This window comes from Mastigoproctus giganteus, chromosome 1 (genome assembly GCF_048544385.1).
Source record: "Mastigoproctus giganteus isolate SK-2022 chromosome 1, ASM4854438v1, whole genome shotgun sequence".
In the NCBI taxonomy this organism is placed as follows: domain Eukaryota; kingdom Metazoa; phylum Arthropoda; class Arachnida; order Uropygi; family Thelyphonidae; genus Mastigoproctus; species Mastigoproctus giganteus.
In genome coordinates, this window is record NC_143575.1 from 146,090,379 (window position 1) to 146,108,317 (window position 17,939).

At 38.9% G+C, this 17,939-nt stretch overlaps 1 protein-coding gene across 6 annotated transcripts in view; it reads left to right on the top strand.

Moving 5' to 3' along the window:
• Nucleotides 1-7,568: 7,568 nt before the first annotated feature.
• The window catches only part of hay (ATP-dependent DNA helicase hay), a 461,732-nt gene continuing 451,361 nt past the window's right edge, over nucleotides 7,569-17,939 (top strand). For 5 of the 6 annotated variants that reach the window (XM_090382513.1, XM_090382523.1, XM_090382557.1 and 2 more), the window contains exons 1-2: nucleotides 7,569-7,730; nucleotides 15,080-15,166. In XM_090382513.1, the coding sequence (XP_090238639.1) occupies nucleotides 7,718-7,730; nucleotides 15,080-15,166 (100 nt within the window). In that variant the 5' untranslated portion in view covers nucleotides 7,569-7,717. Of the gene's footprint in view, nucleotides 7,731-13,255; nucleotides 13,370-15,079; nucleotides 15,167-17,939 lie in introns of all 6 variants that reach the window. The other variant, XM_090382541.1, reaches the window with a different exon arrangement.

The following is a 17,939-nucleotide window of genomic DNA, read 5'->3' on the forward strand; positions in this document are numbered from 1 at the left end:
TGCCCAGACACGATAGGAGGGAGTATATGATGAGAGCCTTGTCGATCAATTCGGCCCTGGAAAGATTGTGCAAGGCTGAAGGGGTAGAATTTTTTTCAGCCTGGACTGTACTTGTTAACAGGAGAGATTGCTTCTACAGGGATGGGATACACTTAAATAGAAAGGGTGCAAGAATATTTGCTGATGCTATCGAGGCAGTGTTAGGTGGGTCGGAAAACTGCTAGCTTGGGGGGAGACAAAGACTAATGGATTAACAGTAGCCACGGGCAGAGGTGAAAGAGATTCTTGCACTGCTTCTATTGGAATGAGCAGAAGTCTGAAAAACAAGATGCAGGATATTTCAGAGACTGCTGGTAGTCATTGCGGTACAAGTAAACACATGGGTTGTGTTAGGGTAGCTAAGGATAGAAACAGGTGCATGTATACCTGCGTGTACACCAATGCTAGGAGTTTGGTAAATAAATTTGATGAATTTGAGGTATTGCTCAAAACATCAAAGGCAGATATTGTTGGGATATCAGAGACGTGGTGTCACACAGATACAGGGTGTTTCAGTTAAACGTTTCAGAACTTCTAAGAGGGGTAGGGTACATCCTGACAACTCGAAATCATATAGCAATGTGGGGTCGGAAATGCTTTCCTGAAGTCCTGAAGCGGTGTTGTACACAGAAGCACCATAAAGAAAAGAGACCGTAAGTGAGAAATCGTTTTAATAATACATGAAAAGAAGCAAAAGGTACATGGATTAAAGTAAGTGTTCGAAGTTTCTTCCACGGGCTACAATGCACGCCTCACATCTCCGACGCATGGACATCCGAACATTCTGGAATACTCCAGGCGAATTTCGAATTTCTTCGGCAGCTACTGCGATTCCTACTGAAGTGTTGTTTTCCGATGAGGCATCCTTCACAAGGGAAGGAATTTTCAACACGCATAACGACCATATCTGGGCGGTCGAGAACCCGCATGCAATACGACGTCGTGCAGCACAGATTCGATTTTCGGTCAATGTATGGGCCGGTATTATGGGAGATCACCTCATCGGACCTTACCTGTTACCGTGTCGTCTAACCGGACCTATCTACTTGATCTTTCTGCAGCAAGTATTGCCACAACTTTTGAGAGATGAACAGATTTCTGCATCGACGCAACAGACAATGTGGTTTCAACACGATGGAGCCCCTGCCCATAGCGGAGATGTTCGTAACTACCTGGATGTCACATTTGGTCAACAGTGGATCGGACGTGGTGGTCCCGTGCGTTGGCCTGCTCGGTCACCCGACCTATCATGTCTTGATTTTTATTTCTGGGGTCATATGAAATCGCTAGTTTATGACACCAATGTTGACAATGCTGAGGAGCTGGTTGCAAGAATCGCAGTAGCTGCCGAAGAAATTCGAAATTCGCCTGGAGTATTCCAGAATGTTCGGATGTCCATGCGTCGGAGATGTGAGGCGTGCATTGTAGCCCGTGGAAGAAACTTCGAACACTTACTTTAATCCATGTACCTTTTGCTTCTTTTCATGTATTATTAAAACGATTTCTCACTTACGGTCTCTTTTCTTTATGATGCTTCTGCGTACAACACCGCTTCAGGAAAGCATTTCCGACCCCACATTGCTATATGATTTCGAGTTGTCAGGATGTACCCTACCCCTCTTAGAAGTTCTGAAACGTTTAACTGAAACACCCTGTATAAGTAATGTGGAACTGGAATTTGGGGAATACAATGTGTATAGAAAGGATAGACAGGACAGGAGGGGAGGAGGGGTTATGCTATTAATTAAGAAACATATAAAGTCCAAGGAAATGAAGCCAGTCGACATCGATGGACAGGGCAGCGTCGAGTCAGTTTGGTGTGACATAAGCATAGGGAAATCAAAATTGAGAGTAGGAGTGTGCTATAGGCCTAATGACTCTGATGAGTATAATAAGATATTGTACAGCGAAATAGAGTGGGCCAGTAAATCAGAGAGTCTTATAATGGGGGACTTTAATTTCCCAGATATTGACTGGAATTTGCGGGTTGGTCACTCGCACACTAGCAAGGCTTTTGTGGATTTATTGGATGATTGTTTTCTACATCAGCATGTTCGTGAGGCAACAAGAGGGAGCAATACTCTTGATCTGATTATCAATAGTGATTCTTCATGCATTAAGAACCTGCAGATAAATGAACCACTAGGTGGCAGTGATCACAGTGTGTTGAAGTGGGATTTACTCAAGGAGGTAACTACCATCAGAGGTAAAGGGAAGGGTTTTTGTTTTCGTAAAGGCGACTATGATGGTCTGAGACAGTATTTAAATTCTATACAGTGGGGTTGAACTGATGATGTTACCAACAGCAAACTCAAAATGGGAAGCATTCAAGGAACTAATCTTGGAGGCTACCAGGCTTTACATACCAACTAAGAAATATTGTTCAAGGTTTAGGCCTAAATGGTTGTCAGATGAACTAATGAGACATGTGGCAGAGAAGAAAAATGCATGGGATACATACAAATTAATGGGTGACATGGAAGCCTATGATAGATATAAGTTGGTCTGTAACCAAGTCACAAAGGAGATTAGGCAGGCAAAGGCAGACTATGAAAAATCCTTGGCAAAGGATGCAAAGAAAAACAGAAAAGAGTTCTTTACATACTTGAATTCGAAAAGGAAAGGGATGAATCAGATTGGTCCACTGGATATTGATGGTTCAACAGTTGAGGATCCTGCTCAGGTGGCTAACAATCTAAACGAGTATTTTGCATCTACATTCACGCATGAGGAGTTATTCAGGAAGGAGAATGATGTAGGTAAAGTAAACATTGGCAGTGAGCTGGATGATTTTGTAATAACTGAGAGGAAAGTGGAGGAGAGATTGTTGAGGATAAACATAAAAAAGGCATCTGGGGTGGATGGGATCTATCCAGTTATATTAAAGGAGGCAGCAAAGGAAGTATGCAAACCCCTAGCCATAATTATGAGAGCTTCTTTGGACTCAGGGGAGGTACCCATAGACTGGAGATGTGCAAATGTAACCCCAATTCACAAAGGAGGATCAAAGGCTGACACAAGTAATTATAGACCTGTTAGTTTAACTTCTGTTCCAGGTAAATTAATGGAGGCACTGGTTAAAGAAGCACTGCAGGATCATCTAGACAAGAATTCAGTTATAGCTCAGACGCAGCATGGTTTTGTTAAGGGCAGGTCTTGCCTGACCAATTTGATTGGATACTATGATGTAGTCACAAAAGAACTGGATGCAGGGAATAACTTTGATATTATATATTTGGATCTTAGAAAGGCTTTTGATACTGTTGCACATGGAAGACTGCTGCACAAATTGGAGCAGTGTGGCATTGGAGGCAAATTGCTGCTATGGATAAGGGGATGGTTGAGTGGCAGAAGACAGAGAGTGGTAATCAATGGACACTGCTCAACGTGGACTAATGTTATTAGTGGAGTTCCTCAAGGTTCAGTGTTGGGTTCGTTGTTGTTTTCGGTGTTTATGAATGATATTGATGATGGGATATCAAGTTTAATGTCCAAGTTTGCAGATGATACAAAGGTTGGCAGGGTCGTTAAGGACAATACTGACGCTATGCTACTGCAACAGGATCTGGAAAGATTGAACAGATGGGCTGAGAGGTGGCAAATGAGGTTTAATATCGAGAAATGTAAAGTGCTGCATATGGGAAACAGTAACCCCAGAGCAACGTATCAACTCTGCGGTACTACACTGACAGTGGTGGAGAATGAAAAGGACCTGGGGGTAATTGTGCAGGCAGATATGAAGTTCTCTGAGCAGTGCAGACGAGCTGCAAGAGTAGCTCATGGTGTCTTGTCAATGATATACAGGAATTTTTCTAGCAGGGATAAGGAGGTGATTATTCCCTTGTATAAGGCAATGGTAAGGCCACATCTTGAGTACTGTATACAGGTCTGGAGGCCTCATTTCAAGAAGGATGTAGAGCTGCTGGAACGGGTACAGAGAAGGGCAACAAGATTAGTAAATGGAACAAAGGGTTGCTCTTACGAAGAAAGGCTTAAGTTTTGCAAATTACAGAGTCTGGAGACTAGGCACCGGCGAGGTGATCTGATAGAGGTGTATAAGGCTTTGAATGGTTTGAGCATGCTCAATGCCAATGGGATTCTTCATCTTTCTCAGAATAATCACCTCAGAGGGCATAAATTCAAATTGAGGAAGGACGGATGTCGGATAGATGTGCGGAAATTTGCCTTTGGCCTGCGGGTGGTTGGTTGGTGGAACCGACTTCCATCACTTGTTGTTGAAGTTGATAGCCTAAACAAATTTAAAGCTCAACTGGACAGGTATTTCGAACGAACGGAGGAGTGAAATGGGAGTGTTTTTTTTTTTTTTTTGGCTGATGCTGAATAAGCTTGCTTTCTTGCATCATATACCTCTGCTAATGCTAATGCTAATGCTAATGCTAAACGAACTCAATCTGACTATAAATGCAAGCAAATATGCTCAAATTAGTTATTCCCTTCAGAAACAACCCAACCAAATAGAAATAAAAATTCCAGATGTCCCAATTCCATATGTCTATGAAGCTTGGAGTTGCTTTGGATAAAAATCTCTCCTTTAATACCCGCTATTTATATGTTGCTCAAAAAATTCTAAAAGCAAAAGGGTTAACAAACAAAAAATAGTAGCGATTCAATACAAAAAAATAAAAAAAAGTCGTTAAGCATGTTCAGAGATTCTCTTTCCGATTCTGTCCTATGATCCGAAATCTGTTCTGGTGTTTCTCAAGTAACCGTCAATAAATTCCTTGCCCTAGAATATTGGTACCAGCAGAGAGAAAAATAAATAAATAAAATCATAATTAAAATAATAATAATAATAATTTAATTAAAAAAAAAAATAATAATAATAATTTAATTTAAAAAAATAATAATAAAATAAATGTTACTTAAAAAAAGAAAGAAAATAAACTAAGATAAAAATTTATAGATAAGAATAGAAAAAAAATAAATAAAAATAAATAAATAAAACAGTATTAAAAAAAGAAGTAAAATAAAATAAAATAATAAAATATATATATATATATATATATAGATACAAAGTAAAAAAAAATAATAATAAGAGTAAAATTTATAAATAAATAAAATGAAGGTAAAGGAAAATAAATAAAAAATATAATAAAAGTAAGAACAATAAAATAATAATAAATATATAAGTAATGATTGTAAATATAAAATGAAATAAAATAAAATAAGAAAAAAAAAACCCACAGCTTCCCAGACTTTCTTCTATTTCCTTTAGTCCTACACGGCTAAAGCAAATAGAAGAAATAAAAATCACAAAATAAATAAATAAATAGAATAAAAATAAAATATAATATATATAAAAAAATAAAAACAAAAAAAAATAATAAAAAAATTTATAAAAAATTAATAAATAAAGTGATTTGTCTAAGATGTCCATGCTTTGACTAAGAAGTCAAAAGCATCCTCGAAGTCTATGAATTTGGCCATTTCATATTTTGATGTGGAATTCTGGTGAGGTCTTCAGCTTGGATTCTATGGGCAAGTATTCGTTTGTAGAGTTTTCTCAAATTGGGTAGGAGAGAAATGGGGCTGGTCGCTTTGCGGTCTGATTGTGGCTTGTTGGGTTTTCTTAGTAGTTTGACTTGTGCATTCTTCGAAAGGTGGGGAAAAGTACCACAGAGAAGACATTTATTGAAGAGATTTAACAGGATGTTAGGATAAGTTTCTTCGAACTTCTTAATGACAGTATTCTCCAGGAAGTCAGATCCAAGACATTTTTGGACATTGATTTTATATAAAGCTATTTGAAGCTCTTTTTGATAAACAGGTCAGTAACCACAGTGCAGGAATATTGAAGATTGCGGGTTCTTATTATGGATTGAGTGGGAGACTCTGTTGACTGATCATTCTGAGGAAAAAGTTAATCCACAATCACTGTGACAGTATCATGCGAGGTCGTGGTTTCAGATTCATTAGTCAGTATGAAGTTGTAAATACCATTGGTTGTCACTTTATCTCTTCTAAGTTTATACAGTAGTCACCATGCGTTCGAGTTGCCCACAGTGGAGACTAAAGACTGCCAAGTAGGGATTTTTGGCACTTAATATCTGCTAAGTTTGTAAAGTAGTCCGCACGGGTTCCAATTGCCCACACCGGAGACGAAATACTGCCAGTTAGCGTTTTTTTGCTTTGAGATTTAAAGATTATACTGATGTTTTATGGTTCTGTATTCATTTCTGAGTGTTTGTACTTCTTTGGGAGGCCAACAGCGTTGTCTTTGATATAATTTCCTTGCCCTGTAAACAGCTCTTCTTAAAACCGTTAGATGTGGATTCCACCAGAGAACACATGATTTTTTTGTAGATATTCTCTTAGTCGAGCATTCAGTTGCTCGTAGTAAGGCAGTTTGGATATATAAGGCTTGTTATTCGGCATTAAATTGATTAAATGAATCTAAAATTTCATCACGAAGTCATGTTATTATCATTATTAGCCATATGGTGCAAAGAAACCTGAGGCTTATGCTACACCAGCCAAAAAAAATTTCTTTTCCCCAAATTACCCTGAGAGAGAGAGAGAGAGAGAGAGAGAGAGAGAGAGAGAGAGAGAGAGAGAGAGAGAGAGAGAGAGAGAGAGGAATCACCAAGAAATAGAAGAATGATGATATCCAGCCGAGCTCAGGACCCTGGGTGTGCCAAGCCCATACTCACCAGAAGTGAGCCCCAGTAGGTAATGGTCTGGGGCATGCTGAACTGGCACACGTTGGTACTTCTGGTATGTCTACTCGAAGTCCCAACGTGTCTCTGAACATTCTATCCTTTCAGACCATCTGGATTCCTTCATGGTCATCGTGCACCCACAGGGCAATGGACTCATCCAGCTGGACAATGCTCCTCCTCACAGAGCCGTGGTGAGTAGAACATAGTTCGAAGAGCATCATCAGATGCTACCGCCATGGAATGACTTCTCCATTCACCAGACACGAACCCTGCACAGGATTTTTGGGATGCTGTCGAAAGGTCCTTTCGAGCTTTGGATCCTCCCCCAGGACTGCGATGGAATTATGGACAGCGGTGCAGCAAATTTGGATGAAAATACTTGTGGAACCCCTTCGTGAACTGGTGGACTCAATGCCTCATTCATGTAATTGCTCTTATCTGGGCAAAAGGTGGACCTACCCGTTACTAGGTAGGTCCCATGATTTCTGTACACAATTTTTTATACATACATAATGTATTGACACTCCTTTGTGCAAAACTCGGAAATCTCAAGTCAGTTGATTACAACTTCCGTTGAGAAACCTGGTGGTAGCCGTTAAGTGTCGTGTTCCGATTTTCTACAAAAGAGAAAAAAAGGCGTTATAAAATATATTGCTGTATACAATTAAATTGTTTTTAAATTGTTTATGTCTACCACCTGCAGCAGACGGTGTGTTATTGTTGTTGCTTTTTATTATTTTATCTGTGCTAGCGCCTAGTCCCAGAGTAGTAAGATTTGTTTTGCTCTGTGTACTTAGTAGCGAGATTATTTGGCTGACAGAATTTTGATGTGCACGTGTTGTTTTTGGGAAGGGAAGCTGTGTTTTGATTTGCGGCGCAAACATTTTTTATGGTTTGCGAATTTAAGTTTAAAATTTAAAAGAAATGCATTTACCATATGCGGAGAAATACAATAATTGTGTAATATAACAGTATATTGAAAAGCCAAGTGAGGAAGAATGGGTAAAAAAGGTAAAAGTTTCCATGCAGCTTGTGTATTCACATTTGGAATTTAGAAACGTGAACTGTTTGGCGGAAGGTTTGACAATGGAGGAAGCAAAATAAGAAAATAAGCCCACCAGTTGGTTACGTAGTCTACTTACCGCAGTTTTGCGTTACAGAAAATGTCGTTTCCTGAAGACAGCAGTCAGGAATACCATGCACAGTCCAGTGAAACCACGGTTTTTAGTAGAATAACAATTTCGATATTTTTTCCTTGCCTTGCGGCCTTCATTCCGTTAGGCCAAAAAAAAAAAAAAAAAAAAATATGTAAAGTTAGTGTACGCTACTAATTCGAGATGGATTCAAGAACGGTATCTGTAATCTTTGGCTTACGGTTTTGCGTACGGCTACAGTTTTTTTTCTTGAATCCTTCCCGAAATAGGAGCATAACATAACCCAACCTTTATTGACTAAATGAAAATGGAACAAAAAAAAAAAAAACTAACCTTCAGTATATACCGCCTTTCACGCATCCACCGAAAAAAGCGGAAAATTACAGGACTAGATCTTCCAATCAGCGAACTGGTGGGCGGAGCTAGAAATAACCATCACTTGTCGCAAAGAACCATCAATTGGGCCTCATATTCTGAATATTAACCATTATTTAACAGTAGTTATGTCGGGTATCAAAGAAAATGCAGATATGGCACACTGGAATATCTTCCTATTTATATATTTAGAAATAAAAAAAAAAGCTGCACCACTTGTATTTTGTACATTAAAAAAATTAAACTAGAATAATTTTTTTTCACCATTTTGGCGAAGCTGCATGTCCCAATTTATATGTAAATAATATGCATATTTTGCTATAAAAAAAAAAAAAAAAGTAAACTGCAGCCATTATCAATCCACTGCGGGATGAAAGCCACCATCAATGCTGATGGAAATGGACCATTTCCATCTCATACATGTTGAGGGAAATGGACCATAATCTGCCACGCTGGTCCAGTGTGGGTTGGCAGATCGACCCTATTTAGTTTAGCAGTCAGGGGTTTGAATCCTGGTCTATTCAGTGTGCTACTGCACTCCTGCTCCTCACCACTCGCCTTTGTAGCCGAGTGGTCTATTCAGTGTGCTACTGCACTCCTGCTCCCCACTACTCGGCTACAGAGGCCATTTGTAAAGGGAAAATCATCCATTTCTATTTAAATGATCCCGAATTCCAACCTTGATCATTACCTCCGTGATTTTCCCTACTACTGAAGTTAGACTGATTGGTTTGTAATTTCCCACTACACTCTTAGAACTGCTTTTATGTATTGGCAATACATTGGCACTTTTAAAATCTAATGGAATTTCTTGAGTCCAGTGGTGCTCTCATAATTAGCTTTAATGGTTCAATGCACTGCCTTGCTGCCTCCCTTAAAATTATAGGGCATATGCCATCAACCCAAGAGCCTTACTCACCTGTAGGCTGAAAGTTTTTTTCATCAAATGATCATGTGAAATTTCAATATCATTAATTATATATTTTTCAACTTCACTCCCATAATTTCCCATTGACATAAAGGTTTTTCTTCTGTAAAGAGTGATGCAAAGTAACTGTTGAGTTCATCTGCAACATCAGCTGGGGTATTGAAATTTGCATTTGATGCCGTGCACATCCTGTCTCTCCTAAAGCTACTAGAAAACCACTACCAGATAGGAGGCAACATCTTAGCTTTCCTTACATTTGTGTTGAATAACCACATAGTCAAATTATCTGTAGATAACTCCCAATACTGCAAAATAATCTCGGTTGGAGTCTTGCAAGGGGCAGTACTATCTGGTCTCCTCTTCACCACCCTTATTGCTTCACTGGTAATCCAAAAGTTAAATATCCTGGTATATGCTGACGATCTAAAGGTACTCACGCCAATTAAGGAAAACTAAGACCCTCACCAAATCCCGGAAGAGCTAACATCCACTCTCTCCTCAGTATGTATTTCAAACGATTTAGTCTACGTATCAATCTTGAGAAGTCAGAAATCATGGTCTTCTTGTTAAAGCAAAAACCAACAAAAATCTATCCATCCTCCATCCCACTTGTCGAACATTGTGTCGACCTAGGAATCAGATTTGACCCAAAGCTTCTTTTTGGCCAGCATGTAGAGGAATGCAAATTTGCGAGATCTTAGAAGAAGAGTCCACCTAGCCAGGAAGACATTTCAACGAGCCGGAGTACACCTTTCCCCCCAGAGAGGTAGCTACGGCATGGGAGGCTTACCGTGTGATAAGAAATCATACTCCAAAGAAATACACAGATGTAAGAAGTAGTCATGGCAAACTCTAGTTTCCACAGTGGGAAATGGCAATCCATGGGGCATTGTATTCTGGATCATTACAAACAGGCTCCCCAGAGGTGAAGTTTTGGACACCACACTCAGGCTGAATGGAACCTCGACATACTCTTGGTCTGATTCTCTCAACATACTGGACAATATCAACCCAGCTGATGACTTCGCACCGACACTGGAGCAACAAGAAATCATTGACAGAAACAGGGCATACATATCAGATACTAGTGCTGCTCTTCACATCCCTGGAAATGAATTTGGCCTTGGCCAAAACGAAGGAGGGTAAAACTCCAGGCTTGAACTTTCTGGAGGTCGACATAGTAAAAAAAGTTTGCAGAACACTATCCTATAACTCTTAAGTTTATTTAATAGATGCCTTGCTAAAGGAACATTTCCTGACTTCTGGAAAATTTCAACACAAGTTAATCCTAAACCACCCGAAAAAACCACCCCAAGTCCCGACTTCTTACAGACTAATGGCTCTGCTTTCTGTTTTGGCCAAATTCCAAGAATGACTTTTGCTCTCCCGTTTCACTGACTACTACACAGGGCAACAATTACCATCTCTGCATCAATTTGGATTTAAAACAGGCTGCAGTACAGAAGATGCTATCTACAGATTAATCTCTCTAGCTACCCAGAAAGAATCTAAATACTCTCTAGTCATAATGGTGGACTTTGCTGGGTCCTTCGATCGACTTCAGCAGGCCAAGACGTTCAGCAGTCTATATAACAGTATAAAGTCCTACCTCATCAATAGAACAGTGCAGGTAACCACCAAATACCAAACAGTCACCAGGAATATACTGCGAGGCTATCCTCAGGGCTCTGTCCTTGTTCCATTTCTTTGGCCATTATCTTGGACGAGTTCCTGGAGATGGATCTCAGCGAGGTCAAGCCCCTGGCCTTTGCTGATGATCTCGTACTGGTTGTTTATTCTGGTACAAGAGCCTCATTGGAAGTACAAGCCAACTTTGCACTGGGAAAACTTCAAGACCGGGCTGCCATGCACAAATTAACAATCTCCAGTGAAAAAACAGTCAATCCTTCTAAAAGGAAAGCTCCAAATCTGAAGGCCACCAGTGATGAAAATTAACAACACCGCGATCCATCTCTACACAGAAATCAAGTATCTGGGCCTGTATCTAGATGCCAACTTATCCTTCCACCCCACTTAAAATATCTGTCAGCTAAAATCCAAAAGTACACTGCAATGATAAGGCAGATTAGTAGAGCGGATTGAGGCCTAAAGAATAAAGCTCCATCATTAATATATAAGGTAGTATATGTCCCAATTGTGTGCTATGGAGCCTCCATCTGGTGTAAAAAGGCAATCCTGGAAAGGAACAAGTGTAAACTTGAATCCATTCAAATATTTATGTTACTATCGGTTACCAGGTCGTATCTATTGCAGGATACCTACCTCTCTATCTGGAAGTTGTCAAGAGGCGGGGTCTCTTCCAGCGCCTGAAGAAGGGAATCCCAACACAGTTGTTGAATTTGCTTTGTTGGACCATGCAAATGACCCTAAAAAGAAAAGAAGAAAAATTGCAGACCACCTTCAAAACCTCTGGCAAGAAACATGGGATACAACACCGAAAGGAGCAATCACCAAAAGGTTTATTCCCTCAATAAGTCTGACTTCCCCAAAGCCTCCTCCCTGGTACTTGCCTGGATTGCAAGTCACCTTCCTGCTTATAGGCCATGAACCATTCCAGCAAAAATTAACAGCCATGGGAATAGAAAATAACCATATTGCCACTGTGGTGAAGAGGAGTCCTGGGAACACTTTATGTACAAACGTCTCGCTTACGAGAATGCCAGACTTCAATTCCTTACAGAGATTCAAGGAAACCCCCACAATCAAGAGTCAAATTTACTTCAGGAAGAGGCCACATACCTAGCCTTAACACACTACGCCCAGGCTGTTTTCAATTCTAGAAGAGCAAGATTTGCAGAACTCAGGACAGAACAGAATAACGTGCCACCCTGCAATCTCCGACTAGGGTAGGATAATGCAAGCATCCTGGGTGCAGGATTTCAAAGGCAATTTGCCCTGCTAACCCGATAAGGGTTGGATTCATACTAGCACTCAGAGTGCAAGATATTCAGAGAGAGAAAAGTGCTCACACAGGAGCACTTGTTGCTGTGACTTTCAACTCCCTTCTCCATCCCCTACCTTAGAGTGGACTGCCTTCCCTATTGGTTCACTTCGACTACTGTTCCCCACATTCTGACCTCTTCTTCTTCTTATCTTACTCTCCCATATGCTCTTTTCAAAAAAAAAAAAAAAAGCCTTTTTTTTTTTTTATAGTCAACTTTTTTTTTTCTTTTCTTTTTTATTTTTATGGCCTCTGTCAGGAAGCTCAGGCAACCCTGGCAAAGGCCAGCCATAGTATAATGGGCAGCCTTACTCACCTCCCAGTGGTTGTAGTGGGCAATGTAGGGTCCCACTAGGGACCCCCGCGGCCAAGCAGCCAGAGACACAACAACAGAACAAAGCACAATATTACATAAACCAGACATTACACTTTTTCTGGCTGTGCCGTAGTTCTGCATTCCATCACAGAGTACATATGGCGCAGATGTGGGAAACCACTGGTGGTGCCCGAAACCTAAATACTATGCCACTAATATCACTTTCTCCACTCTTAAAGTGTCTTACCCAACATCTAATTGTCACCGTAAACATTTTTCTAATGCGTATGGATTTTGATAGGCATCACTTCTTCCTTGGTGAGAAACTGAATTACCACTCTTTGCTCAATGCATAAATCTTTAACATCCACCATTTTGAACTGTATTCTGCACTCACGAGACTGAAACAGTGCCACTCAGTATGGTGAAACTAGAGACCTCTAGTGACCACTCAGTGACATGCGAAATGATCTACAGCGGCACATTCGAAAGCAAAAAATTAGGAGGCAATACTTTTGTACCAGGCCTCATATTATTGTGAAGAATTTACTGGGTCTTTAGTGTTTGCTACAAATTAAAGTGAAACTGAAATGAAAACAGATCAACAGGATGATTAATGTAAGGTTTTAATTATGTTACTAATATTTATTGAATATTAAGATGTCAACATTTATTTCTGAATATTATGATTGTATTTCTCAGTAATCCAGTATTACAATATAGATATAAAAAGAAATAACTACTAAAAGAGTTATTATTTGACCAGCTTAATGCTCCTTTACTTCTTGGCCTCTATTTCAGAGAATAGGGGGTGCCTACTTAGCCACGCCCTCAGGTATAATTGAGTCGTGAACAGACAGTAGTGTTTTTGTCTTATCTTCCTGGATTTGGTTCACAGAGTCCTCAGAAAAAAAAGTACTTATTTCTGCATCTCTCTCTCTCTCTCTCTGTGAAGTTAGTGGTTTTACCTAATGACTTTTTTTTTTTTTTTTTTTTAAACTTAATCACATTTAAGATATCACTGGAAGAGTTCGATTACATTTATATAAATGTTTATAATTGAATGAGCAGAATTATTTTAGTTTCAAATAATGAAATATGACAGTGTGGAAACTATTTAGATACCCCTTGTATAAGATAGTGTGCACATATAACACTGCCCTACCGATTCATGTTATGAACTTAGTTAATTGTGTGCCCCCAAGTCTAGAAGCCTACATGCACAATACACTGCTCTACTATTAATAACTGGACATCATTCTGTTGAAAGTTGGGTATATTCTACCCAATCACCACATGTTAGACTACTATAAAATATGCTCATAGGCCTTTGAGGAGACATTAAATACAATTGTGAATACAAGGTGTTGTGATTGACACAGTTAACAGACTTTCAGGACAATGATAATAGGGTGCCACATACAGTCTTGTATGCAACATTTAAATGGCACAGAAGATCCCTAGGTTGACAATTTGTGATATGATTGGCAAGTGAAAGCAGACAGGACTTCTGATGAAGAACTTCCAGTGTTGATGGAACATGATAAGGGAGCCCTGCAAAGAATCGTCTGCTTGGAATGCAGGTTGTTGTTGTAGTGCACATACACACACACATACACAGGCCCTTAGTAAACAACTAGGACACATATCAGCACCAGTATAGTATGCAAGATGCTGCACGATATGGGTTACCATGGTCATGCAATCATCCACGTCACTAATCATCCTGCCTAATGTCTGATGAGGTCTATCTTGGTGTAATGCCTGCTGTTCTTGGGCTGTACCAGTGGAAAGCTGTGCTTTGGAGGGATAAGTCATGGTACATGGTCTGCCAGTCTCATGGTTGTTCCAGGGTGTGGTGGATGCCTGGAGAAAGCTACCTGCTGGATTGTATCGCCCTGACTGTGAAGTTTTGCAGGAGCAGCATGATGGTCCAGGCTGTTTTTTGTAGTTTGGTTTGGGACTATTGGTGTTTTGGATAAAACTATGAATGGTGTGGTCACTGAAGAACTTTTGATGTTGATGGAACATGATAAGAGAGCCCTGCAAAGAATCGTCTGCTCGGAATGCAGGTGGTTGTTATAGTGCGCACGCACACACACACACACACACACACACACACACACACACACACACACACACACACACACACACACACACACACACACACACACACACACACACAGGCCCTTAGTAAACATGTCTATCTAGATCTTCTGGACAATGTGCTACCTACTTTGTGGCAGCACATCAGGGAAGGTTCATAAAAGGACAATGCTCCATCATACTGTTCACGTTGTGATGGACTGGTTTGAGGATATGAGCATTAAAAAGTTGGACTGACCAGCCCATAATCCTGACCTCAGTCATGTAGAGAGCCTCTGGGATGAATTGTATTGTCGTGTGTGTGTGTGTGAGAGAGAGGAGAGACTGCAAAAAAATAGAGCTGAACTGATCACCACTTCGAAGGCTGAATGATGCAGAATTTTGGAGGACATTTACAGAAAAACTGCAGTGTTCCATGGAGTGCGGTTTCAGCGTATGTTATTTGTTTTTCTGTAAATTTTTAGACATGCAGGTGTGTGTGTGTGTGTGTGTGTTGCTGATTCTAAATTTTTTTTGTAGATTTTAAGAAGTCGAAGAGAAAACGAGAGAAAGATGAAGCAGAAGATTGCATTCCAGATAGTTTTGGAGATGAAGATATTGAAATGGGTAATTTAAATAAAGTTTGATAGATATATGCACTTTCTTTGTGGATTATTTTACTTTTAAAGTGATGACCTGATTCTCTTGGAAACTAAATTTAAATGATTTTTAATTGTAATATTTGTTTTCACATTTTTCTTGCATAACAATTTCTGTTATATGCGTGTACACACACATGCAAACTAAAATTAAGTTTAAATTATGTATTAAAGAAATTAAAGAAGAAAGTAAGAAAAAATTATAAAGAAGAAAATAAAAAATAAAGAGAAGGGAAGTAAATAATAAAGTAAAGCAAATTCTGTTATATTTAGATTTCAGTAAAGCTTTTGATGTTGTTCCACATTAGACATCTGTGCAAATCGGAGTGTGGCATTACGGGGCAAGTTATTACTATAAATATAAGGATGGTTGAATGACAGAAGGCAGAGGGTGGTTACTAATGTGGTACTGCTCTTCCTTGTCTAATGTATTTAGTGGAGTCCCTCAGGGTTCAGTGCTGGGCTGTTGATTATTTTCAATACATATTAACTATTGATGAAGGCATTTCGACCTTAATGCCTATTTTTGCAGATGGTACAAGTCTAGCAGGGTAGTTAATGATAGGAATAATATACAGCCTGTATATTATTCTGTTCCTGTATATTGTGGCTGTATATTATTCTGTTCCTTTATTATTCTTTTTTGTTCCCCCCTCAATGTAGGGGAACAAAAAAGACCTGGACGTAATTGTACAGTTCAACATGAGAGATAGGCTTCTTGGACAGCTTGTGTAGTTCTATCAATGATATATAGGAATTTTTCTGGCAGGAATAAGGAGTTGATTATTCTGTTATTTAGGCTGTAGTTAGGCTGCATCTTGAACACTTCATATAGACCTTTGAAGCCTCATTTTAGGAATGATTTTGATGCAGAGAAAAGTAACAAGATTAGTGAGAGGCACTTTTAAAAGGATGCCTTTACCTCTTGAAAGATCCAAATTTTGCAAATTGTGGTGCTTGAAAACTAGGCATTTGTGAGGAGATCTGATTGAAGTGCTTAAGTCTTTATATAGATGCTTTTAGCCACATAGTAATTTCTTGTTGGGACAGATTTCCATTTGTGGTTGTGGAAGAGAGAAATTTCCATCTGGAGTTGTGGAAGTAGGTAGGGTTGAATAAATTTAAGGAGAGCTGCTTAGGAAAATTTCGTTTAGCATTTAGCAGGAGCCACAATTGAGAAAATGAAGGAAATCACTAGTATATTGAAAGCAACCATCTCTAAAGTTTACAATGAGTGGTACTACCACTAATTGTAGGGTAGAATGCAGCTCTCAAAGGAAGAAATCTGGCCAAAAGGGTACTCAAAGAACATGACCACAGGAATTTAAAGAATTAATTTTGTGTCAGAATAGAATGTCCAGTGTATAGCAAATGACTGAACTTAATTTAGGTATTCAATATAGGAAAAATTTAATTTAGGCAAAGAAAAAGCCCATTTCCAACCGAACTATTTGGCAAAATTTGGTAGTCACGTGCTTGTATGAAAGCCACTTTTTTTTTCAGTAAAAAATCTAAAGATTTTGTTAGAAAGAGTGTGGACTGTGGAACAATGGAAACGATCATGTGGTCTGATGAGTCTCAATTTATGCTTTTCTGCACCAATGTTAGAGTGAAAGTGTGGCATGAACCTCGTGAGACCATGTATCCAGGTTTACTTGTGTCCACCACTCGAGTGGCTGGAGTTGGTATCGTGGTGTAGGGTCTGTTGATATTGCCTTCATCTATTTGCTCATACCATTAGAAAGCCGTGGTATCTCCAACAAATATCTTTCTGTCATATCAGACTTTCTGTTATATCAGACATGTCTTTCTGTCATATCAGACCAATTTTGCCCTTCAGTGCTTAATTTTTACCTGGATTGTAATAGACTCTCAAGGTGACAATGCAACTAAGCAGCATGCAAAAATTCTCAAGATTTTCTACTTAAGTCTGCTTAAGTCTGCAAATATGAATCCAGTTGAGATCTGGGATAGTTGGAAGGGGCAGTTCAGCTTTGTAATTCTCTACTGATCATAATACAGCAGATGACAAATATCCTAATGGAAGGATGTCCAAATATGGAACTAGATTCCTCAGACACCTAATGGAATCCATGGCACAATGTGTACAGGCTGTAATTTGGGAAATAAGTGGCCCTACTTGGTATTGAATAAAGGGTTCTAATTTTTCCAGTTACTGTATAAGCACCTGTTATTGTGATCATGTTAGTGAATTTTACTTTGATTCCATTAAATGAAAATTATATGAAGTGTGAATGGTTTCAGCAGAAAGTGAAGGTAGAAAAAATATAATAATGTAAATACTCTAGCTAAATATAATTCATTCCTGTATAAAAATTAACCTTGAAACTCTGGATATTTTAATGTGAAAGCTTTAAATAACATTGAATGAAATGTTTATAATTCCAAGAAAGAACTTCAGCTAGTTTTACAAGTTTCCTATCAAGTAACAGTGATACTTTATCATCATTCACTCTCAACACCACATATTTAGCAAATCTTATAAATTCTATATATACAATAATAACATATTGTGATATTTTCAGATGATGATAATAATATGAAATTTTTATGCAAAACTGAGAATTTATTTGTATTGGAACTTTAGTTATTATGCAAAATACTTTTGTCAACTATTTATATTACATACTGTCCTAGAAGGGCATTCCATTTTGTTTATTACCCAACAAAATGGAATGTACTTAAAGAGATTAATTAATATCATATTTAAAAAGATTGTC